This window comes from Trichechus manatus, unplaced genomic scaffold (assembly GCF_000243295.1).
Source record: "Trichechus manatus latirostris isolate Lorelei unplaced genomic scaffold, TriManLat1.0 scaffold00149, whole genome shotgun sequence".
Taxonomy (NCBI): Eukaryota; Metazoa; Chordata; class Mammalia; order Sirenia; family Trichechidae; genus Trichechus; species Trichechus manatus.
Window position 1 is genome coordinate 4,752,156 of NW_004444085.1, and position 26,675 is coordinate 4,778,830.

General features: G+C 35.9%; 1 protein-coding gene across 3 annotated transcripts in view; it reads left to right on the plus strand.

Annotated features, from left to right (window-relative positions):
* DIP2C (disco interacting protein 2 homolog C) overlaps positions 1-26,675 on the plus strand; it is a 372,164-nt gene that overhangs the window by 115,098 nt on the left and 230,391 nt on the right. For all 3 annotated transcript variants that reach the window (XM_023740166.1, XM_023740165.1, XM_004385883.3), the window contains 2 exons: positions 20,174-20,265; positions 23,844-23,954. In XM_023740166.1, coding sequence (XP_023595934.1) covers positions 20,174-20,265; positions 23,844-23,954 — 203 coding nt within the window. The remainder of the gene's footprint in view (positions 1-20,173; positions 20,266-23,843; positions 23,955-26,675) is intronic.

Genomic DNA, 26,675 nt, shown 5'->3' on the forward strand with positions numbered 1-26,675 from the left:
TTTTTTTTTTGTCATTTTTGGAAATATATCTATCACAGAACTTTTGCCAGTTCAACTTTTTACAGGTGTAAAACTTATTGACTGCAATTACAATAATTGGCTCTGCAACCCTACCCTTAATCAATGCGATTTTTCCATCACCGTTAACCCCCCTTTTCTCCCTCCTTCCCACCCGTGGTAACCGCTAATTAACTTTGTTCTCCATACATTTGCCTTGTTTTGTCTTGATACATGCTACAGTATGGATGGAGCTTGAAGATACTATGCTGAGTGAAATAAGTCAATCACAAAAGGACAAATATTTTATGATCTCAATTATGTAGTGATTTCTTAATACGTATTTATATATTGAATTTATTTTTAATTAGGGGTAATCTAGAACAACCCTCTTAGTACTTTCAGATCTAAGATTCTGAATTTTGTGTGAATCTTCTGCTATATACATAAAAAAGAAAGAAACCCAAACCCATTGCCATAGAGTCGATTCCAACTCATAGCGACCCTATAGGACAGAGTAGAACTGCCCTATTGGATTTCGAAGGAGCAGATGGTGGATTTGAACTGCCAACCTTTTGGTTAGTAGCTGAAAGCTTAACCACTGGTCCTGTAGAATACCCTATTTTTTAAGACCCAGTTCAAATGTTACTTCTTCAGCTGAAGCATTCTTCAGTTCCCCAACCAGAAATGTTTGCTCTTTTCTCTGTACTCCTAAGTTGCTGTGTGTGTGCTTCTTGTGGTAATTATCACAAAGTTCCTCGGATTATAATTGTGTTGTGTTTTTTTTTCCTTCCTTGACAAGAGAGTAGATTCCTTAATGACAAGAACTGTATCTTATTTTTTAATCATTCCGTGAGATAATATTATGTCTCCAGCTAAACACCTATTAATGGCTGAAATGAATTATCTTGTTTCATTCCCCTATCAACCCTATGAAGTAGATCTTATTTTTATTCTTATTTTACAGATGAGGAAAAAGAAGCTTATTTTCATTTATAACCCCAAAAGAGCCTAACAATTGTTGTTCAATTAATAATGAGATTATTAATTGGGAAATGAAACTCTCACTTCTTACACAAGGGGACTTTGTTAAAATGACCACTCTTCTTTCCTTATAATAAACCATTAAAAAAAATCATCTGTAGGAGAAAAGACTTGCCTTATTAAATGTCAAAAAACCATTCCTTAAGTATTTGAGAAACCTGTTTACGGATTTAGAAAAGCAAACATATGTATATTGATTTTATTTAGAATAAAGTAGTACTTTGGTCATCAGTATTGATAACTTTCTACTGATTCTATAAATAGAAATGTCTGTAGGTCACTGAATTTATGTTCATACTAGAGTAGAGGTTCTAATGAAGCAAAATTATTTTCTGATGACTAAATTAAACAGAAGAGGCTGAAGATCAGTACACTTAAATTTCAGGTACACCTAACCTCTTTAACTTGTAAAACGAGACAAGATGTTTTGGTGACCAGGAGTCTTTCCTCCATTACTTCTGTGAGATGTAAGCTTTCTGCCACTTAGGTTGTCAGAAGGGAAAATGTCTTGCTTGATACACATTGCAAATTTGCAAATGAGTAGTATATGGTATATTTCCTTCATGGAGTGTGTTTGAAACATTTTTATGAATTTTACTAACACATTTTAGGCAATTGAAAAGTTGACATTTATTTCTTGGTAATACCTGCTAAGAAAGCACAATTGATAGGCAGACCTGGGCTGTCTTAGTGTTCTGTAGACTAAATCAAACTCTCCTAGACCTGAAATTCACCCATTTTACTCATTGTCTTTGTGATCAAAAGGCATTGTGTTCATTTCAGCCAGGTTATGACCCTGACGTTGTGTACTAAAATACTTTCATTCCAATTGTCATAAATATATTCTTCCAAAGAATCACAAGAAACCTTAGCTTTAAAATCGATTCACTGAGCCTGACAGTTTGTTTAAAGCCTCAGTTTACAGTTTGCCTCTTACATTCATGGACTATACAAAGAAGAATAAGTATGGGATTTGTTTCACAAAAGGATGTTTAAGTTATTTGAAGTAGAAGATGAAAGTACTTTATTATGTCAGACTTAAATGTTTCATTCAATCAGTTAAATAGCATATAAGAATATCAGTGGGAAAGAATTGTTCTTCCCTGCCTTGATGAATACAAGGAAAGGAAGAAAAATGAGAAACGAGAGGACAGGAGGAAAAATGTTGCGGGATTCAATGATCACGTTCTTACCTAGGGAACATAAGGCAACTGAATGTCTTTATACATAATTATCTTTTAAATTTTGACTAAATTGATTTGCTTACTGCTTTTTAAAATGGTTGTCCGAAGTTTGTATTTTTTTTCTCTGAAGTATCTAGTCAATGGAGGTAAAATGTTTAAAACCAAGTATGTTATAAATCCATTTGAGTAAAGTAGAAAAGGGAGATAGGCATTTAAGTAGGGTGGTGTGTCAGGCATTGTGCTAACTTCCTTAGGGTGCACTATTATCTCAGCAAGGTAGATTGTATAATCACTACCTTGCAGGTAAGTAAAATAAGTTCAGAAAGGTTAAAGAGAAGAAAAAAAAAGTAAAAAAACAAAACAAAACCCTAAATAAACTTTCCCAAGCCCTTGCCCAGCAGACCCAAGATTCCAGTTCAGATATGTCTGACTCCAAGCTGATCTTTACAACATTCTGTCTTTAGAGCAGACGTTTTGTCTTTCCAAGCATTTGGGGTAGTGCTGGGCAGAGCAATTTGCCACTCATCTCAGTTTGCAAATATTATTTCCCTACCTAAGACATCAACTCCTCTTTGAATCCAAATGACTTCCATGGGTGAATGAATGTGTCACCTCTCAAACCATTCAAGTTACATCTTGAACATGAAATTGATTTCCCACAATTTGTAATGAATGGTTTATCCTAACAAAGTTTGAAAATTAATTCAGAAGTGTTATTTGGGTTTTAATTTTTCCATTTCACAGAGTAAAATGAATGTCAACTTTTTGATTTTCTGGACAGCTTATAGGCAAATTGTATTATAAGTAGCTTTTCCAATATGTATTGCCTTTTGTTTGCTGTGATATAATTTGACTTCTTTATAGCTATATCCCTCATTGCCGTTGAGTCGATTTTGACTCATAGCGACCCTATAGGACAGAGTAGAACTGCCTCACAGGGTTTCCAAGGAGCAGCTGGTAGATTCGAACTGCTGAACTTTTGGTTAGCAGCCATAGCTGTTAAGCACTGCACCACCAGGGCTCCTTATAGCTATATATAAGATATATCAGTTTATATAACACTGATAAATCATCAGTGTTATTGGGTTCAGACAACCAAACAAGTATCCTGGCTAATTTCCTGAAATAGGTAATATTTATACCAGCTGATGGTTGCTGCTTTCTTTAGAAATTTTTAGCACTTTAATGTTTTAAGAAGGCATAGCTCTATTTGCCTTGAAGGAAAAAGAACTAACAACAACCTTGCTCTTTGCTATAAGTGGCAAGCATTGTATTTAGAAAAACCAAACCAGTTGTCTCAATTGATTCTGACTCATGGCAACCTCATGGGAGTCAGAGTAGAACTGTGCTCCATAGACTTTTTCAGTTGCTGATTTTTCTGAAGTAGATTGCTAGACCTTTCTTCTGAGCTTCCTTTCAGTGGACTCGAACCACCAACCTTTTGGTTAGCAGCTGAGTGTTCAACTGTTTGCACCATCCATTGTATTTTATAATTAATCAATGATTAACCAGTGATTAATGTCTTGATCATTGATGACAAATTAATATGGCTGTCTGTTTTGGCCTATATATATTTGGCTAACATTTTATTTCTTTAAAAAAATAGCTACAATAGTATATACTATGAAACCAAAATCACCCATTGCTGTCGAGTCAATTCTGACTCATAGTAACCTTATAGGACAGAATAGAACTGCCCCATAGGGTTTCCAAGGCTGTAATCTTTACAGAAGCAGACTGCCACATCTTTCTCCCGCAGAGCAGCTGGTGAGTTCAAACTGCCAACCTTTCGGTTAGGAGTGCTTTAACCACTGCACCACCATTGCTCCTTACTATATATTATACTGTATGCTATACTATATACTACACTATACTTAATGACCTCAGAATTCTTTTAAACAAGTGTAGAAACTTTTCAAAATAATATCACATTCATCTCATTTGATCTTTATGGTGATACAGTGAGATCCCTAGAGCAGGTATTACCATCCCTTTTTGACAGGGGAGGAGTATATATGCCACCATAACTATTCATCTACTTATTTCTAAGATTCTCTGTGTACACTCTATGAAGCTGAGATTCTTCAGCAAGTAAATGGTTGTTAATAGTCAATTCCAGTTGTCTTATCTATTATTTTTAAATTCAAAATATCCATCCAGATCTGAAATAAGAATTCTAAATCCAGTCTGTGTGGAAACTGTGACCCTTACTGATATCGCAGTGTGACAGATTTCATTTTTAATAGATAGATGTTTCTCCTCCCAGTCTTACATTTTACTATAGGTTGTGTTGGCATTAGTTCTTTCTTAGATCTATGAGATAATCTGTATTTCATATTACTTTTCTATAGTTCCAATACTATTGAGTTTTTTGGTGGATTTCAGATTTTTTTCTAATAAAAAATTCAATCTAATTAGATTTAATCAGATTTGGAGTTTATATCTGTAGATTTGATTGTCTCTACCAATTATTTGTTTATTTATTTCTTAAAGCAAAAACTAAGTTTTATTCGGCATGTATTCAAAAAGGCAGAAGTGGGAAACAGACAAGCATGCTGCCAGAGCTAGAATGTCTGCCGGAATCCAAGGAAATATCACAGAACAGACAAAAGTGGGGAAACGGACAAGCATGCTGCTGCAGCCATGTCTGCCCAAGTCCAAAGAATGTTACAGAGTAGGCAAGAATGGGAAAATGGACAAACATGCTGCCACAGCCATGTCTGCCCGAGTCCAAAGAATATTACAGAATAGACAAGAGTGGGAAAACAGACAAGTATGCTGCCACAGCCATGTCTGCCTGAGTCCAAAGACCATTACAGAATCATCAGTATGTATTAACATTACAAATGGACAAAACCATTGAAAGCTTTACCTTTTCACAGATTGGCTAGAAGTTGTGATCCTACATTTTGAATTGTCTTTCTTAACAATCATTGGTACAGGTTTCAGTAATGACAACCAGGAGGGGCTTCATTGGTCCAACAAATTTCTATTCACTAAATGCTAATAGAAGAAGTTAAGAGTGGAAAGTCTTTTGTGTTCTGTCTGATTGGCTTTATGTGAAAGTTTCCCTAAAAGATATTTTCCAAGATTATCTTAGCTATTGTCTTTGTACGTCAGGGCCCAGCTGATGTATCCTTGTGAGTCCTTGTGGGCCCAGCTCCAGCTGGGTTGCATTCTCTATGCTCAAGGACAGGGAATAATAACTTCATTATTTTTTCCTAAATCGTTCTCTCCTTTTGATCAGAGATTGGGGATAACACATCAATGATCAATACCTGGACTTGGTCAAGTTCCTAGATGGTGGCCATTGCAGGCTCTTTAAACTCACAGTGCTGGTTTTCCGCTGGATACCATCTGGTTCTTCACCAGGCTCTTAAGTAAGAGCAATGTTCTCATCAGTCACATTGCCGGAGTGAGCAGACTCAATGTACATCAACATTTTAGCCCGAGGCCTTCTTTGCCTTTTAGGTGTGTAAGACAATAGAGGATAAATTTTATTATGCCTAATACTATCAGGATGTAGACTATGAATATTACTATTTCTTGCAATAGTGACTTAGCCCAGGTACTTATTCCTGATGGTAACAAACCAAACAGGTCAGGTGTTTATAAGAGTATTACAGTGTGTAGCCAAGTAGGTTGCTGTCTGATTCTATGTATGTCTTGTCTGCAGCACAGACTACTTTCTTGGGATAATAAAAATCTAAGGTTATTTTGTTATCTCATATCACCTTGGCTTATGAGATCAGAGCTCACCGTTGTGCTTCGATCTCACCAGCAACTTTGTCTGTTATTTGTCTCATAATGACTGATAAATTTTCTTAAAGATTTCTCCAACTCAGATATACCATAAGTAGGAATTAAAGCTACCAACCATACCCTGAGTGTTGGACCAGTGGGTTTTCTTCTGACTTTCATTTTACAATGTCTAATAATTTAACATTACCTTTCCAATATTTACTAGCATCATCACTATGAATATCTAAAGTTTCCAAAGTGCATTGTCCACGCATTCGCCAGTAATTTAAACAAGCGATTGCCCACATAAATTCACTGTCAGTTGGAAAGGATCATCTAAATTAGTATAGTTGGATCTACCACATAGAAATATATATGCATTAAGGAGCACACGAAGTTTGTCTAGAGAAAACAGAAGGTATAGAAAAATTTACATGTGACAACAAAGTTTCCATTAGAGAATTCATGATTAGCAAGGTAATACAGGATGGACTTCTCCTTTTGGAAGTCTTCAGTTAATCTCTTTAAAACATACTAAGTGTTCTCCCTAAGGGCAAGCTGTCCTTCCTTGGTTTACCTGTTAACAGTCATGGGTCACTTTCTCATAAGCAGAAGTGGAACCTAAGACAGATCTCTTCTGAGAATCTGGTTTCTTTAAGATACATGATTTTCTGCATCGTAAGAGGGTGACAGTTTCATTACAAACATTAGACAGGTATTTCATACGATATTGTCTTAAAGACTGATTAAACTGATTACTAATTTACCTTAAACATAACTCTCAGTCTGGTCTTTGAAGTTAGTTTCCTAAAACAGACTGAATTCTTCAAAAAAAAGCACAATGCCCAGAGAAAAACGGTCTTACTGGTTTATCTGGACCATTATTTGACTCAAAGTGGCTTCAGGAAATCAGTTTTTTTCTCAAAGCTCGAGGTTCAAAAGGACACCCAAAGGCAATGTCCTGTGTGGGTTGCCTCAACCTCCATGAAATCTGGATTCCAGGAGAATTACAAACAACTTTTTCATGGTTCCCTCCTTTGGCTCATGATCTTACTATAGAATCTTTGATAAAAAAATGCTCAACAAATGGTAATTGGGCATCATCTGGTTTTTAAGATTCCAGGCACCATACAGCAAAGTAGGAAGTAAAACAGAAACACTAACAATAATATTAGGCCAGTTGTCTGAAATAACCAATGAAACCATGACCCGAAGGTCTTTGAATCAAGGAAACAAATCTCATGAGGTGTTTGTTTATGCATAAGCAGCATTAGTGGCTGTTTTTCATGTGCCTCAACAGCAACTACATTCTGCAAAACCTCAGATTGGGTATTAATATAAATACAGCAATATTTATATATTAAGGCACAAAACTTTTCTTGGGAGAACTAATAGGAAATCTAATGCTGCTTTATTTTGTAAAATCATAGCTCAAATTTCAGATACTTCTCTGGTTATGATATTTACAACTTTGCTAAGTTTACCAACAGGAACTTCTAATTTAGGAGTTACAATGTCTAAATCCATTAGTTAGATAATTTAGGAGAAAGGAAATTAGTTTATTATATCCAGAAATAGGACCGTAAAACATCAGCAATATTCCCACATAAAACCCATAGTTTCCTTTTGTTTACTCAGTCTTCATGTAGTTAATTTCTGTTCCATGTAGTTCTGGATTATCAGCAGTCTATGAACGCATCAGCTTCTGCATAAGAGTTCTGGAAATCTTGATTGAGTCTAGTCACAGTCCTTTTAGCAAGTCCAACATAGTCCATCTTTTTGTTGAGATATTTTGGTCAAACGTTTTCAGCAAATCAGCAAAGTTAAAACTTATCTGCAGATGACAAAACTTAATATGGCCATGATTAATCCATAAACATAATATTCTTAATAGTAAAAGACCTGATAGAAATTAATTACAAGCACAATGTAAAGGCCAAATAAAATCAGTTAAAAAAAAAACTTCAGATAAAAAATATTTCCAAATATAACCATTAAATATTCAAAGAGCTTCAGATATAATACATAGTAATTTTGAGACAAAATACCATATAGTCAGGATATACCAAGAATATAACAAGATTATCAAATCTCTAAATACCTGAATTGTAATAAACTTCATAGGTATATGATGTGAATTCCCCAATCAAACCATTGGCTTTGATGATGCTAGTTTCAAAAAGATGAAGTTGCGACCAAGTCAACAATAATGAAATAATAATATTATAGGTCACTGTGAAACAATACTTATTTAACTGAAAATCTTAAGGTAAAAACCTTAGGTTTCTTTTTTTCTAAAGCCATGTGACTTAGTATTTAGATTCAGGAATCTTATTCTAATGAGAGGCCAAACCTTTGTCTTTGAGGCAGATTACACAAATAAACTAACCCTTTAACTCAGAAATCAAAGAAAGTTTTTTTTGTTTTAACGGCAAGAAACCCAATCCTTTGTTTTATATGCTACTTTACACGAAAACTCCTAAAAATCTCATAAACCATTAAACTTTAGTCAGACAGATAAAACTTAACCTGTCAAGTAAAATTATTTTTAATAAACCTCTTAAACATTGTCTTTGTTGCATACCTCTTATAATGCATCCCTTTAAATGGCAAAAATGAACACACTCATTAGCAGACTTAAAAATATATATACATTCTTCCTCTTGTGGCATAAATAGCTGAAGTATATGAACTTAAATTATGATAAGTATCTATTAATTTAATATCTGTAAGTTACCGAAAATGTCTTTGGAATTATTTTAAGCCTGTATACCATAAACGTAACTGTTGTTGAAAGAAAAATCTATTTAACAGTCTAGGATTTCATTCAGCTTTTACTATTGCTCGTCATTTTTCCCAATCTAATTTTAGCCCTTAAAGATTGTATCAGCTGGCTTTGGAAATCACAGAGTATCTGCTCAGTTGACCAATTTGTTGGTATGCATATAACCTTAAGTGTCTGGCTAGGAGTGGAAACATTTTTCCAGGCCACTTCAGGTGTGCCTCATTGTAATTTCTATTGTTTGACTTCTTAGAGGTCCCCTATAATAGAACTTGTTTACAGTTCTGTGATCAGGATCCACTCAATTTCTGATAACTATAGCAAAGCAGCAATTTTTCTTATCTTTTGTCTTAAAAGAGTCTCCACCTAGCTGGAAAGTGTCTTTCAAAAGCTTCCCTTGAGCTACACGACCTTGACGACTGGGGGCTGGGGGCTGAGGAGGCCTGATCATGCCCCGCCCTCATTCTCTTGACTCATGGAAGATATTTACATATGTTTAAGTTGATGGAGGCATTTTGAAAGGGTATCTACCCAGAAAATACCAAAACTCTTTAGCAATTTTGTAAATGAGTCTATCAGTTCTTGGCTAGCAAGACTGGAGGTGTCATCCCAATTCGTTTACTTATGTTTAAGTTAACATAGGAATTTTGAAGGGCAAAGGATAATTTCTTTTTCTTTTACTGTTCTGGAACTACTACTTTTACTTTAAGACAAAACTATCCTTTTTCCTTAAATAAAACACATTTCATATAATATCTAGCTAAGTTACTTAGAAAGGTTTCACTTTTAAGATTGACATAGTATAAAACATAAAGACCTTAGTGTACTTTTCAAATAGACCAATTTATATCAAAATTTCTCCAAGTTGCTATTAAAAGTCTAAATCATAAGACAGACACAAGATGCAGTTTTTTCTGGACAAAGAAGGAACTGAGGTTCTGTGACTAGTCTTACAAAAAACAGCAATTTTAGCCATAGCCACCAATCTAATACAAGACAGAAACTTAGACACAAGGCTCTAGACAAGAAGCAAGCTCTCAGGACAAAAGGAGACAGAAAGACCACATAAACTTACCAGACAATACCGCACAAAACAAGGATATGTGGATCCTAGTTTTTAAAGTGTACATAGGAATTTTTGGTAAGATCGACTCAATTCAATGGTAAAAACAGGTTCTAGATAAAACTTATCAACTTACCAGAGCCTCAGATGGAAGAATATTAGACCTTTTGACAAAACCTAAGCATCAAGCAGAGTTCCCTAAAGGAAAAAAGGGACAACACAAATGAAAGTGCATTTTTCCAAAGTGCTCACTGAAATTCCAAATTACTTCTAGTATACTCAGTTTATAGTGTTTTTAAATGTGAACCCTAGACCAGTGTCTTGGTACATTTATCAAAGATGTTAAGCTCTAAGGTTCAAGATTTTGGTTTCCTTCTTTTTAAACTTAATTTGTTCTGCTGGCTGGAGACCTAGTCTCTTATTTTAGACCTTAAATAGACTAGTTCTTCGATTGGAAAGTAAAGCTACTGATGATTTTAATTTTAACATTGTGATTCTTTATTGAAAAACTGTATCATAAAAAAGGTACGGAACTACCACTTCTCCCTCAAATTTCATAACACAAGTCAGGAGCTGCCACCTCCCCCTGAGAATTTGGCAAAACAGGCAAGAGCTGCCACCTCTCCCTGCAAATTTGACAAAGCAGAGCACTATTTTTTAGGCTTTCTCTGAGCCACAAATTTTGCAGCTTATAGTAACTCAAAGCTCTTTGAAAATAGAATTACCTCTTTAATGTTTCAAACGCCCAAATCTGGACCTAAACTGCAGTTCACTTAAAGAGTTACTAAATGTCACTCTTAACCAAACGATCAAGCAAAAATCTAAGAAAGAGTCTCCTTAATCAAACAACCAGTTTTTCAAACAAATATGCCTAACAAAACTTAAGAAAACATGAGAAAGAGAACTAAAAAGAATAAGCAAAGGCTCGTTTTCCGAGACCACTCACCCCGTCGGTGTTGAAGGGACATGGAGTGGGAACACATGGGTCCAGAAGACAGGACTTCTCTTTGCTAGCTTCTGCTCCACAGTCTAGGTCTCCTCGAGGTCGACTGGATTCGTAACTTCAGAATCCTTGATGACTATGCCATTAACTGTTGTAAGGTAAAAACATCATAAAGTTTAGTAAAGCAAAAAGAAAGTTTTATTCGGCATATATTCAAAAACGCCGAAGTGGGAAATGGACGAGCATGCTACCAGAGCTAGAATGTCTGCCCGAATTCAAGGAAATATCACAGAACAGACAAAAGTGAGAAAATGGACAAGCATGCTGCCACAGCCATGTCTGCCCAAGTCCAAAGAATATTACAGAATAGGCAAGAATGGGAAAATGAACAAGCATGCTGCCACAGCCATGTCTGCCTAAGTCTGTCTACCAATAACTTAGAAAGAGAATTAATAAAATAGAAATTGTGTTGCTGTTTCAGTGCGCCCTATAGCTCTGTTTTTCTCAAGTAAGATGGAGATAAGATTTTGAATAGAAGGTCTAGCTAGAGTTTAAATGTGTTTTTAAAAATTGGAATATATGATCCAATAGGTTTTACCTGACTTAAAACATTATCAAACCAAATTGATTAAGAGGCCAGTCCTTGATGTCAACGCAAATCTGAGTTCAAATTCTTGCTCTGTCTCTTGTTAACTCAAATTCCTGCGTCTTAGTTTCTGTACTCAGGTAGACATTGAAATAGAGCTGTAGAAAAGATACAGTGAGACAGTGAGGCAGTGCACATGAAATTCTTTGTATTGTACCAGCACGTATGAGGATTCAGTGAATGTTGACAATCATTAATTTGCTGTTGCTAGTAATATATGTTCATAATTTTTGTTTAGTATCTAATCATTTTTGATATTCTGCATATCTGAAGAAATATTTTATCATGTTATACTCTTTCATAAATTAAATACAGAAATTTATAAGTCATAATTTGTAATTGGATTTGAGTTTATATTAAATTTATATCATATCTAATATTACTTTGCTAGGCTGATAGAAAGATTCATAGAAATATTACTTTATTGTTATTGTTGTTGGTAGGTGCTGTCGAGTTGGTTCCAACTCATAGTGAACCTACTATATACAACCAAATGAAACACTGCCCAGGCCTGAGACTTCCTCACAATCCTTGATATGTTTGAGCCCATTGTTGCAGCCACAGTATCAATCCATCTCGTTGAGGGCCTCCTCCTTTTCACTGACCCTCTACTCTTTACCAAGCATGGTATCTTTCTCCAGGGAATGGTCCCTCCTGACAGCATGACCACAGTATGTGACACAAAGTCTCACCATCCTCATTTCTAAGGAACATTCTGGCTGTACTTCTTCCAAGAAAGATTTGTTCATTCTTTTGGCAGTCCATAGTATTTTCATATTCTTCGCCAACCTCATAATTCAAAGGCATCAGTCCTTCATCAGTCTTTCTTATTCATTTGTCCAGCCTTTGCATGCATATGAGGAGATTGAAAATACCATGGATTGGGTCAGGCACACCTTAGTCCTCAAAGTAACATCTTTACCTTTTAATACTTGAAAGAGGTCTTTTGCAGCAGATTTGCCCGATGCAATATGACATTTGATTTCTTGACTGCTGCTTCCATGGGCATTGATTATGGAACCAAGTAAAATGAAATCCTTGTCAACTTCAGTATTTTCTCTGTTTATCATGATGTTGCTTATTGGTCCAGTTGTGAGGATTTTTGTTTCCTTATGCTGAGCTGTAATCCATACTGAATTCTGTAGTCTTTGATCTTCATCAGTAAGTACTTCAAGTCCTCTTCACTTTCAACATGCAAAATTGTGTCATCTGCATTTTGCAGGTTGTTACTGAGTCTTCCTCCAATCCTGATGCCCCATTCTTTGTCTAGTCCAGCTTCTCGAATTATTTGCTGAGCATACAGATTGAATAAATATGGTTAAAGGGTACAACTCTGATGCATACCTTTCCTGACTTTAAAACATGCAGTATCCCCTTGTTCTGTTCGAATGACTACCTCTTGGCCTAAGTACAGATTCCACATGAGCCCAAATAAGTGTTCTGGAGTTCCCATTCTTCGTAGTGTTATCCATAACTTGTTATGATTCACAGTCGAATGCCTTTGCATAGTCAATAAAACAGGTAAACATCTTTCTAGTATTCTCTGCTTTCAGCCAGGATCCATCTGACATCAGCAATGATACCTCTCATTCCATGTCCTCTTCTGAATCCGGCTTGAATTTCCAGCAGTTCCCTCTCAAGGTACTGCTGTAATCCCTTCTGAATTATCTTCAGTAAAATTTTTCTTGCAAGTGATATTAATGATATTGTTCAATAATTTCCACATTCGGTTGGATCACCTTTCTTTGGAATAGGCATTGATATGGATTCTTTCAGTTGGTTGGCCAGGTAGCTGTCTTCCAAATTTCTTCACATAGATGAGTGAGCTCATTCTGGCGTTGCATCCATTTGTTGAAACATCTCAATTAGTATTCTGTCAATTCCTGGAGCCTTTTGCCAATGCCTTCAGTGCAGTTTTGACTTCTTCCTTCAGTACTTCCTTCAGTTCTTGATCATATGCTAACTCTTGAAATGGTTGAGCATCAACCATTTCTTTTTGGTGCAGTAACTTTGTGTATTCCTTCCATCTTCTTGATGCTTCCTGCATCATTCAACATTTTGCACATAGAGTCCTTCAGTGTTGGAACTCGAGGCTTGAATTGTTTCTTTAGTTCTTTCAGCTTGAGAAATGCCAAGTGTTCTTCCCTTTTAGTTTTGTAACTCCAGGTGTTTGCACATGTCACTGTAGCACTTTACTGTGTCTTCTCAAGCCATCCTTTGAAATCTTCAGTTCAGCTCTTTTACTTCTTCATTTCTTCCTTTTACTTTAGCTACTCTACATTCAAGAGCAAGTTTCAGAGTCTCTTCTGGCAACCATTTTGGTCTTTTCTTTCTTTCCTGTCTTTTTAATGACCTCTTGCTTTCTTCATGTATAATGTCCTTGATGTAATTCCACAACTCGTCTGGTCTTTGGTCATTAGTCTTCAATGCGTCAAATCTCCTCTTGAGATGGTCTCTAACTTCAGGTGGGATATATTCAAGGTCGTATTTTGGCTCTTGTGGACTTGTTCTAATTTTCTTCAACTTTAACTTGCATATGAGCAATTGATGGTCTGTTACACAGTCAGCCCCTGGCCTTGTTCTGACTGATGATACTGAGCTTTTCCATCATCTTTTTCCACAGATATAGTCGATTTGATTCCTATATATTCCATCTGGTGAGGTCTACATGTATAGTCACCATTTATGTTGTTGAAAAAGGGTATTTGCAATGAAGAATTCGTTGGTCTTGCAAAATTCTATCATGCGATCTCTGGAATCGTTTCTGTCTTCAAGGCCATGTTTTCCAGCTACCAGTCCTTCTTTATTTCCAACTTTTGCATTCCAGTCACCAGTAATTATCAGTTCATCTTGATTGCACATTTGATCAATTTTAGACTGTAGAAGTTGGTGAAAATATTTAATGTCTTTATCTTTGGCATTAGTAGTTGGTGCGCAAAAACTGGTCTTCCTTGTAGGCGTATAGATGTTATCCTATCCCTGACAGCGTTGCACTTCAGGATAGATCATGTTATTTTTGATAATGAATGCGACACCTTTCTTCTTCAGTTTTTCATTCCCAGCATAGTAGACCATGTGATTTTCCTGTTCAAAATCACCAATACCAGTCCATTTCATCTCTCTAATTCTTAGGATATTGATCTTTGTGCATTCCGTTTAATTTTTGACAACTTACAATTTTCTTAGATTCATACTTCATACATTCCATGTTCTGATTATTAATGGATGTTTGCTGCTGTTTCTTCTCATTTTGAGTTGTACCACTTCAGCAAATGAAGGTCCCGAAAGCTTGACTCTATCCATGTCGTTAAGGTCAACTCTACTTTGAGGAGGCATCTCTTCCCCAGTCATATTTTGATTACCTTCCAACCTAAGGAGCCTTGGTGGCTCAGTAGTTAAGAGATCGGCTGCTAACCAAAAGGTCAGCAGTTCGAATCCACCAGCCTCTCCTTGGAATCCTATGGGGCAGTTCTACTCTGTTCTATAGGGTTGTTGTGAGTAGGAATTGACTGGATGGTGACAGGTTTGGTTTTTTTGGTTCCAACCTGAGGGGCTCATGTTCTGCGACTATATCAGACAATGTTCCCTTGCTATTCATAAGCTTTTCACTGGATAATGTTTTCAGAAGCAGACTGCCAGGTCCTTCTTCCTACTCTGTTTTAGTCTGGAAGTTTAACTGAAAACTGCTCACCATGTTGGTGACCCTGTTGGTATGTGAAATACCAGTGGCATAGTTTCCAGCATTACAACAACATGCAGGTCACCACAGTATGACAAACTGACAGACAAGTGGTGGATTACTTTCTTAGAGTGACAGAAATACTTATCTGAGTAAGGAAAGTGATTTCTCAGTTCCAAGATAATGTGAGTTTATTCTGTTTTTTAGAACTCTTAATAGCTGCCACTGAATGCACAGAAAGTAAATGACTGTTAGGGTGGCTAATTTGTATCTGTGCTTCATTATATTTTTGGTACAGAAATAAATGGAATCTGAAAGAAAATATTTGGTTTGAATATGAAAAATTTACCATTGTTTAAATGTGTTTGGAGTTAAAACCAGAAATTGATATAAAAGTGTGGTGATTATGCTAATAAGTTAATGGATTTTATGGCTTAAAATTAATCATTTCCGAAAGGATTGGTAGTCAAAGAATGTATATCTAAACTCTTTGATATACATCATTCAGAAGAAACAAAATCTTGTTTCCAAAATACTTTTTCAGAAAAACAGAGAAAGCCAGCTTTTTAAAAATTCTTCATTCAATGCAATTAATGCAAATGGTAAACTTTTTGAGAGTAGTTAACTGTACCAGGTAGATTCTTTCCGCTTTGTTCCAGGGATAAGGGGATGTGGAGAAAGCAAGTAACTTTCACCCTTCTCTGCTTTAGCTTTGTAGAGAAACTATGTGAAGTTAGATTACCTTTATTATTGTTTTGTTTGTTTTTATGACATCAGTGAACCTCCCATTGCAGGTAAGGAACAAAGAAATCTATTTCAACGTCAGCAATCGAGGTCAAAAGCCAGATGTTAGATTGAATTATGGAACATAAGTAGAGTCCAGCCTTTCGGGGGAATGAGATGCTCCTGGACGCACCAGCTGTAAACTCACAGCCATAATCCTGTGCATGGAAGTTTCATTGACAGAAATAGGATTTAGGTTCAAGAGCATAGCCTCTTTATTTTTATAGCTTCACTGGGTAATTTTAGATGGATAAAGGTATATGTCACCTATGATGAGACATAAGCTTTATTTATTTTCTTTCTTTTAAATATGCTGTTGGAAGTTGAGCATATTTATTCAGCCTAAAGGTAGAATACTTTTCTGTGTAACCCTCATCAACGTTGGTCAAATTCTGCCTTAGAGATATTTGTATACTTGGAATTGCTGCTCCTTAACTGTAGATAATTCCAAGGCTTACCTATCTATATACTAGAACATTCTGGGACCAGCCTGTATGCATGCATGAGTGCATGCATTCATTCTTTCAACCATCAAGCATTTATTAAGATTTATTAAGCATTTACTATGCATTAGCACGTACTAGGGCTTGGAATACAAAGATAGGTATGACACGATTCCCAAGGGGCTTTTAACCTATATTAGAAGTATAGCCCCTCTTCTACTGATGGAATGTTGAACAGAGTACTGGCAAGTTTTTTCCTTTTCCTGCAGGTTTAAGGTGAATTTGAGGCATAAGACAAAGACTGAATCCTATCTGTGAAAATTTGGACTGCATGTGTCTACACCAAAATATTTCAACTCCTGCTTCTAAATCATCTGCATTTTGTTTATTTCTGTCATCTATATTAGTAAAATGCTGTAGGTCAAATTTGGTTTTTACTTGTTAAAGGAATGCATTTCAAAATGTAAGGTTACAATTTGTCAAGACATAAAATGAAAATGTTGACTAATACAGTGAAAACCATAGAAAAGTGCTATGTAGGGGCACTTTAAAGTAAGTGAACATTTAATGAGTACATTTTGCCGAAGGACTCAGTAAAGTTCATTAAATAGGAGTTGTTCTAATACCTAGTAACTTGATATCATTGAATGACTGTAGTAGTTAAAGTATTTATAAATTCCCTCAATCCTATAATTTAACTACCTTGAAAAGTCCTAGGGTAGCAGAATTCTCAGCTGAGAAACTTAGGATTTTTAATAGACAATATATTGATGGTGAATGAAGATTGTGAACAAACATAAAAAATCTTAACGTGCTTTCCATTTTCTAATTTAAATAAAAAAGAACATACTAAGAAGTTTTCATGTTGTTGTTTTGTGCTGTCGGGTCGATCCTACTAGTAGCGAACCTATTGAACAGGGTAGAACTGCCCCATACGGTTTCCTAGGCTGTAATCTTTATGGGAGTAGATCATCAGGTCTTTTCTCCCAAGGAGCAGCTGATGTGTTTGAACTGACTGCCTTTCAGTTAGCAGCCAACCATTTAACCAATGCACTAAAGAGTACCCATGACGTTTCATAATCTTAAATTAATCAAAATAAATAGTACTCTACAACTAATTTCCCTTCATCGTTCCTCACTCAGTAGAAACTTTTCAATATCCTTCTCACCTATCTCCTCTCTGGCTGTAGTGAGATATCTGTAAATTCATTTTGCTTTGTTGTAATGTGCTTTTTCTATCAAGCAAATGCTTATTTTTTCTGTTTTGTATCTTTTTCCTGTTTTTGTTTTGTTTTATTACTTGGCTTGTGCTTCCAGATATTCTGAGGGATTTAGATTCTTGAGCTAGAAAAGCATTGGACAATCTTTATATATGCTTCTTTTGCGTTATTGAGGTTGTGTTTCTCAAACTTCTACCCGTTTCCAGGTTTTATAGCCATGGTGCTCCATGTTCACTCTGTGTTCAAGGCACTTGCCATGAGCCCTTTTTTACTCACCTGTCTGCCTGGTCACAGTTGTACTCTCCGGACAGTTGCCTATTCCTCATTAAATTCCAAGTGAAATTAAAATTAGTTTCTATTTAAATAATGTTTACATCATTTTCATGTCTTCTCTAACCTAAATGAGCAATTAAATGTATTCCTTCTTTCCTTTTCTCTTTGAAAAATATCAAGTATATTTTTAGAATTTTGCCAAAAATGTATTTATGTGTTTTACTCTTTTCAAACTGTCATCAGTTGGCTTTTCTGTGAATTTATGATGATGCTGACTTTAGGTTTCCGAGCTCAGAAGGAAGTTGAAACTTTAGCAAAATATAATGATGGTAATTGTTAGATTGTGTTGATTTGTTCATTTACAACAAATTGATTTTCTCAATTACAAGAAATTGATTGTAATTGTTTGTTCAACTCTAATAGTTCCCTAATATTGCTCACATTAAAGAGATCTGAAGACACAAAATAATTTTGTTTTTGTTAGTAAAAAAAAGAAAGTCTCCCGGAATTATTTCTAATGGACTGATGATATTTTAGGGAAAAAAATACATTGCCCCCCCCGCCCGCCCCCAGTACCAAATGATGTAAAGTAGCCCGTCCTGAGGACTGCATTGTTGGTGAGGGGATAGTTAAAGGAGTTGGGAAATGAATAAAATTTTGTATCTAGTAATTGTTTTAAGTGCTAAAGAAGTATGCTAAAAGGCATATTATAATTTTGTCCTTTATTATAGCATGCTTATGACAAAACACACAAGAAACATTTGTTGAGCACATACTGTGTACCACGAATTGTCCTAGAAATTAGGGGACTCAAAGATGATTAAGACATTTTCTTTGCCTTCCAAATACTAAGAAGACAAGTTCATAAATCCTGTGATAGGTATATGGTAGTAACATTAATTTGTGTAGCTGCAAAATCCAATATGAAATAAAACAAATTCAGGGTGGTTGTTTTTTTCTTTTTTCAAAATGTGGTATAAACAAAAAAAAAAAAATTTTTTTTAATTAACCTTTGCATTTAAATTGGGAAAAAGATTAAAACAATTATTGTGTTTATAAGAAACATTTGATTTAACTTTATTATACTATTATTGCACTAATACTAAGGCCTCGATTACTTCTGAAAAGCTCTTTGCAGCTTAGGTTGTTGAGACTAGGTTGTAAAAGGCCTTTTTGTATTCTAGAACTTTTGTTAGATTTTAGTCATTTTTAGTCCAGCTCATACTATTCAGACCATCACCTACCTGGACAATGCTGAGAAAATACCTGGCACTGAGATGAAGATGGGGACTTGAACTCTGCAAGTTCTTCAGGGCCTGTTGTTTTTTTACCAAGTCTCTCTCTCTCTGTGTATTCCTTTTTTTAATCCTGCTTTGTGGTAATTTTTCTAGAATTCAGAATTTTAACATTACTCAAAATGTTTATAATAATTCTTATCAAAGTTCAAGGATTCAACTCTAAAACCCTTAGGTTAAGAAAGTTTGAAGTTGAGAAATTTGGGACTTGGAAAAGAGGAAATCAGTCAAGTTTTTGAATGAACCTATAAAACCTACTTTAAGTTCTCTTTACATTGACTACTATCGTCTGAGAAGGGATATGTTAATAAAGAAATGTGTCATTTTGCATGACTTGTAAGAGCAGCAATAGCTACTATTGTACGAAGTCCTTCCATACTGTATGCTCTAAAAATCTTCCCCCTACAATTTCTGTGATAATAATGAAAACTTTTTATGGCTTTGCTGTAGGTATTTTGCACACTAAGAGAAGTTCTATTTTGTTTTTGGTACCTCATTCAAATGTTCAGGCTTCTCTGATTTTATGAGAGTTGCTAGCTTTTGTTTCCCATCTTGATTGCAGGGACACAGAATAACTTGAGTGCTTAAAAGGAAAAACAAAAACAAAAAACTTTGGGCAAACTTTGTTAAATCTACTCAGAGGATTTCTTAAGGACACCTCATCCCGTTGCTATGGCCGAATAATATTAGCTTAACTCACGATAGCCTTGTAATAACACAAGTACCATCAGCTTCCTCCCTCAGCATAGATAAAATGGGAAGGCAGTCCTAAAGTTTGGTTTTTATTTTTTCTTCATTTTTCTTCTCTCTGCTGAAGTTTGTTTTTAAAAATGTCTATTCTTCACTGACTTAGAACATTTTCTCTTCTTGACTACCTGGTTCCCTTTTTCATTATTGTCTCTAACAAGAGCTACTTGCAGATCACATATACAAGAAGCAAATGGATGCATATGATGTGATTTCATTTGGAGAAGTAATATGTATAGTTTAATATGTACCTATATGCATAACTGAAAATCCATGGCTTGTGCTTCCAGATATTCTGAGGGATTTACTCGTCTTTATAATTTGTATTGATAGGCAAACTGTGGACAAGAAGTATGAAGGTTGCTTACAACATTCTACATAAATTAGGTACAAAACAAGAACCTATGGTCCGACCTGGAGATAGGGTAAGTGCAATTTAAATTATTGGATCTTCGAAATGCATAGTCTTAACGTCAAAAATATACCTACCGTTTTAAATTCCAGAGGTTAGCCTTTCCTAATAATACTACTACTTAAATAAGGCTTTCTTAGTATTTGCTATGAACCAGGAGTGATTACATGCAATATATCCTTTAATCTTTACAACAACTCAATGAGCTAAGTTTTAGTATTTCTCCCATTTTATATACATAAGGATGCTTAGGCTTAGAGAGGTTAAGTATCAAACCATTAAATGAGGTTCTATAACTGGTAAATGTCATAGAAGTCTGTTACACTCCAAAGCCCATGATCTTAACCATCATAGAAATAGTGTCATGGACCTGGCCAAGCAGTATAATTATAAATTTTTTTTTTTTTTAATATTAGTGAGACAGACATTCTTGGCAGCAAATCGTTTTCCTATCTTGGTGTTAAATTTCTTGATATAGGCTACTATCTTTCATTGGAAAGCAATTCTTTTATTTTTACTGTAATCTGGAAAGTTACAGAAGACAGGTATTAGTATTTCCATTTTAGTATTAGACCCAGAACAGGTAAGAATGTTGTCCAAGCTTTGCATACCGATTTAGATGTGGGGTTGGATATAGAACCCAGTTTCTTGTCTTCAAATATAGTACATTTTTTACTCTATGTTGTTATGTATCTTAGAGGCCTCAAGACTAGGTTATCCTACCTGCACACAAAGGATCCCATATGAATTCTTTAAAAATATTTTGAGCACCACAGAGCAATGAGAACATGAGCTATGATTTACTTAAGAGATATTATAGAGACATGGGCCATAGGGGGAATATTTAAAAGTTGCTGCCAGCTCTAGGATTCTGTGATTAACTGTGATTCTTTCTATTATTGAATAAGGTAAACTCTAGCTTTTGAAAGGCAATCTCAGAGTAATAGTCCCCTTATCTGTAAGTTGGCCCACAGTCTTAGTAGTCTAGTTTCTTAAAAATTTCATTTGTAGTATGACCTCCAATCAAAACTCTGTCTCTGAGTCAATTTTGACTCATAGCAACCCAGATTCTTGAAATTCCTGTACAATAATAGTTGCAGAATAAACTACCTTGTGATCAATCAAGATATTAGTAGGAATGTGGTGAGCACAGTTGTGATAGAATAAAATATGTAATGAGATTTTTGACAAGGGATGGCTTGGCTTATTATAGGGGCTACTTTTCTAAATTTTTCCTTAAACTGTTCATGTGGTTAGCATCTGGCACTTGTGTATGAATAGTTATTAAATAAGCACACTAATTACAGTGTTTAGTTGACAGCAACCTGCTGTTGCAATAAATGGAATTCTTATTCTCTTTGAAAATTATTTTTTAATAAAACACAGTTTTCCCCAAAATTATGAACATAGAAGTCCCTAGCATAAAATTATAGGACTTTTCATGTGGGTGACTTCTGTTAATGCTATTTGGAGAATACATTCTTGGTCTTTGGAAATGATATTTATAATGTCCAAAACTAAATAGTTATTCAGATATTGTAGTAGGATCTATGGAAGATGTAAAGATGATCAAATATGAATCCTGTCTTCAGGAAGCTTGTAGTACTAAAGCAAATGTAAAGACGTATTGATAATAGCTTTTATATAAATTGGAGAGTGTTTAAGGACTTCAAAAGAGATCCTAAGAGATATAGTGAGCTATTTGGGAAGAATAAAGGTCTTTTTCATTTGGGGGAGCCTCTGGGAATCTGAGGCCTTTGGGGGTGGGGTGGGGAGAAGCATGTACACTCTTGGTCAGGTAGTTGGAAATAGTGTGGAAAAGGAAGTAAGGTAGGAAAGTCTGTGGTGGGCAAAAGAAGGAAAGAGCCATTCACCTGAACCGTAGAGCTGCGTATATGAAGATCAATGGAAGGAGAGTGGAAGAGGAAGATTGGAATCCGTTTAACATGAAAGGCCTTACTGCAGAGCTCAGCAGTATGTCTTCCAGCTCGTGATTTACTGGTGGTTATTCTGCTCTAAGGATGATGTGGTACAATGAAGTATCCAGGGAATACACAGAGAATTATTAAAGAAAACTGAGACCATGGGCTTTATAAAAGTTCTGCATCTGTATGTTTTTATAGTATTGCACTGTGATTACTCCAGAGTCTAACAATACTATAGTATTTGTAGCTGATTCAGATATAAAAGGAAACCTTAATAAGAATGATACAAGTGCAAATGTCTTGTCCTTAAAGCAAATTATAAAAAAACAAAACAAAAAACCTTGTAGAGTCTATAAGAGTGCTGCCTCAATAACAGTGAAGTTAAATGCTTATTGTGGCTGAGTGATGGACATGATTCTATCATACAAATATCTCACACAAGATTTCTAGCTCTGAAACCTTAAATGATATCCCATCACTTGAAATTAAAATACTGAAGCTCTCTTGTACTAACAATATTCCAGTTAGGTTTTAATATAAAGCAAGACACATGGCTTCACCAATTTAATTACATAAAAACTTTCATGATTAATTTTTTCCTTTTCAAAACAATGCAAAGGATAAGTATAATGATACATTTCAAAACAAGTTCAGAAGCTTTTTTTTTTTTTTTTTAGTAAATTTTGACCTTATTTTAAAATATATTCCCCTAACTTCAGGAATGCCATATAGGAAGGGAATCTACTAGAATCTAAAACGTAATTTTGTTTCCACCAACTGTCTATGTTACAGAATTGTCAGCATGGTCAAATTTAACATATGACCTGCTTCTTTCTCAATACCATATGTATCTTTTGGCAAGCCTGCTTATTTAGATATTGGGAAATTAGACTGTCTTATTCAACTGTGCATGACAGAATCAATAATTTCTAGTTAGGAAATTTTGAAAAAAAATTAAATTCTAAAATGAAGTAATGCAAAAATAATACATGGTTTCTAAATCATAGTTTTTATGTACTTATGAAAACATGCCAAAGTTAACTATCCCTGAGAAAGAGTAGCACTAATGCTAAAGCAGTAAATGAGAGGAACTCAAGTTAAAAATAGAAGCAGAGTTCTGCAGAGCGTAATGGAGAATCCAGAAATAGGATTGTCTATTAAAAGTTTATATCATAAATAAAGCTTTCTAAAATAAGAGACTAAGGAAGGATTACTTAGTAAGTAACATTGGGTAACAATGGACCAAGGTTGTATATACACTGAATTAGCTACACAGCAAATACTAATTCCAGACGAATTAAATGGTTCACAATTTTAAAAATCTAGGGAAATTGGATGAAATATTTGTCAAACGATTGGTGATAACATAAAAGAAAATTTGGCAAATTTATGTATAAACATTAAATGTCTGCACAAATAAAAATAGAGCACTGAATTTTTATTCCAGTATCCATTCTTATTTAAACTTTTAACTCCAGTGCCTGTGGAAGATTAAATCCTTTTATATCTTAAAAAGCAGAATATAACATGTAACATGTTAACATATGAGAAATATTCTAATGTTAAAATTTGTTTTCAGAGGAACTAAGAAAATTTTATTTCACCAACTGCCCTAGATTCCTAGTGGTGCATCTCTTTCCTGTTTCCCGGGTTCTGTGTGTTTCAGGTAGCACTGGTATTTCCTAACAACGACCCTGCCGCTTTCATGGTAGCATTTTACGGCTGCTTACTCGCTGAAGTTGTTCCCGTCCCCATTGAAGTTCCACTTACAAGAAAGGTAAAGAGTACTTAATTTCATTAAAGCCTATTATAATAGAAACAACAGGTTCCACAGCAATTGCATGTTCTGTTATGAGGGAGGAGTGTGCAGACTGCAGTTTTGAAAGTGGGTTTTCATCTCAGCTGGAGATGGATCCAGATGCACTGAAATTTTTTAATTATTTTTGAAACTCTGTACAGGTTCTCATCAGTTATCTCAGTGAAGGGAACAGCTGCTAACATACACAGCACAGCTTAACTGCATAGTTACCAGGCACAGCCTCTCAGAGGCAGGGCTTATGTTTATTGAGCTGAATAATCTCAGTCAGTAAAGTGAGTGTTGGAGTTCAGTGTCGTTTCTCGGTATTGTGTACTGCAGGATAATCAGAGCTACAAATCCAGATTAATGATGGATTTTTTCTCTGCCTTCTTTTCTCCTTTCCTTCTTCCATCTTTCCCTTCCTCCCTTCCTTTTTTTTTGGAGTGGTGGTTGGTTGCTTTTGTTCAGATGTTTTGACGTTATCAAGTCCCAGGCAAATGCTTCACCTATGATACGTCGTATCTTATTCTATAATCATAATAAACAACTGAACTTACTACTAGAATTATAGTGTAGTTCATAAAAGGAAATGAATATTGTATATATACTAAACAAACAAAAAAAAATCAAACCCGTTGCCATTGAGTCGATTCCAACTCATAGCAACCCTACAGGACAGAGTAGAACTGCCGCATAGGGCTTCCAAGGCTGTAATCTTTACAGAAGCAGAGTGCCACATCTTTCTCCTGCGAGGCAACTGGTAAGTTCAAACTGCTGGCCTTTTAGTTTGCAGACAAACACTTAACCACTGTGCCACCAGGGCTCTTGTACATATACTACATATCAATATAAATTTCTTAATCTATACGAATGATTTGTTCATCTGTAGTGCAGAGGGTCACTATGAGTTGGAATTGACTCAATGGCAATGAGTTTGGTGGTTTGGTTTTTTAATGCAGGGTTACAGTAACTGTAAAATCGAAAGGTAAAGGGAAGGAGGAAACTTTAGTAGAGTTGTTATTGCTGCAAACTGAAGACATTCTGATCTTGTAGATAGGAGACAGAACTGACAGCCCTGGAGGACTGATCTTATCCCAGATCTGTCACTGTATAACCTTGGACAATATACTTAAATTATCTAGGCTTCATTTAACACATCTTTAATGAACAAATTATGTGGGATGACTCTTGTAGCTCCAAAATGGGATGTCTACGTGGAGCCCAGACTAAGAGAGTTTCCAGAGAAACTTTCAGCTGTCTTTGTGGCTACGCTATTAAAATGTGTTGATTCTATATTTAGCGGACCTTCTGCCTCCACTAAGAACACATTGTGACTAGTGCTTCATGGTCTGTCCAGGCTGTACAGTTACATTTCAAACTGTGTTCCTTGGAGGAAAGAGGAGACAACACGGGATTCCTTATGAAAATGGAGGGGAAATGATTGCTATTTTAGTTTTCCATATACTGAACCAAGGAATTCTCTACTTGGCTGCCCCCAGGTATACAGGGGCCTCTTGGTTTGTTCATGGGCATATGCCAGGTGGGGCTTTAGGTCACCTAAGAAGGGGAGAGAACCCTGTAGCTCCCCTTAACCTCAGAACCCCTCCCTCAAATAGGAGTGAAATGCAGTGTGGGCTCTTCCCTGTGCATTGATGCTTAGAGGGAGATCCCTGATTTCTGCATGGGTTTGCTACCAGTGCCCCCGAAGTGGATTAACCAGTTACCAGTTGCTGTCAAGTTGATTTCAACTCATGGCAACCCGATAAGAGTCAGAGTAGAACTGTGCTCCATAGGGTTTTCAATGGCAGATTTTTGTTCACTTTTATTTTATTGTTGTACTTTAAGTTTACAATTCAAGTTAGTCTCTCATACAAAAATTTATACATACGTTGTTATGTGACCCTAATTGCTCTCCCTATACTGTGACAGCACATTCCTCCTTTCCACCCCTGATTTCCCATGTCCATTCAACCAGCTCCTGAACCTCTCTGCCTTCTCATCTCACCTCCAGACAGGAGCTGCCCATTTAGTCTCATGTATCTACTTGAGCTAAGAAGCACACTCCTCACAAGTATCATTTTATATCTTATAGTCCAGTCTAATCTTTGAAGAGTTGGCCTAGGGAATCGTTTTAGTGCTGGGTTGACAGAGAGTCTGGGGGCCATGCTTTCTGGGATTCCTCCAGTCTCAGTCAAACCATTAAGTCTGGTCTTCTTATTAGACTTTGAGTTCTGCACCCCACTTTAATCCTGCTCCATCAGGGACTCTCTGTTGTGTTCCCTGTCAGGGCGGTCATTGGTGGTAGCTGGGCACCATCTAGTTCTTCTGGTCTCAGGCAGATGCAGTCTCTGTTTTATGTGGCCTTTTCTGTCTCTTGGGCTAATACTTTCTGTGTGTCTTTGGTGTTCTTCATTCTTCTTTACTCCGGGTGGGTTGGGACCAATTGATGCATCTTAGATGGCTGCTTGCAAGCTTTTAAGACCCCAGACGCTGCTCACCAGAGTGGGATGCAGAACATTTTCTTAATAAACTTTGTTATGCCACTTGCCCTAGATGTCCCCTGAAAGCATGGTCCCCAGACCTCCGCCCCGCTACTCTGTCCCTGTGTTTCATTGTATTCAGGAAACTTCTTAGCTTTGGTTTAGTCCAGTTGTGCTGACTTCCCCTGTAGTGTGTGCTGTCCTTCCCTTCACCTAAGAT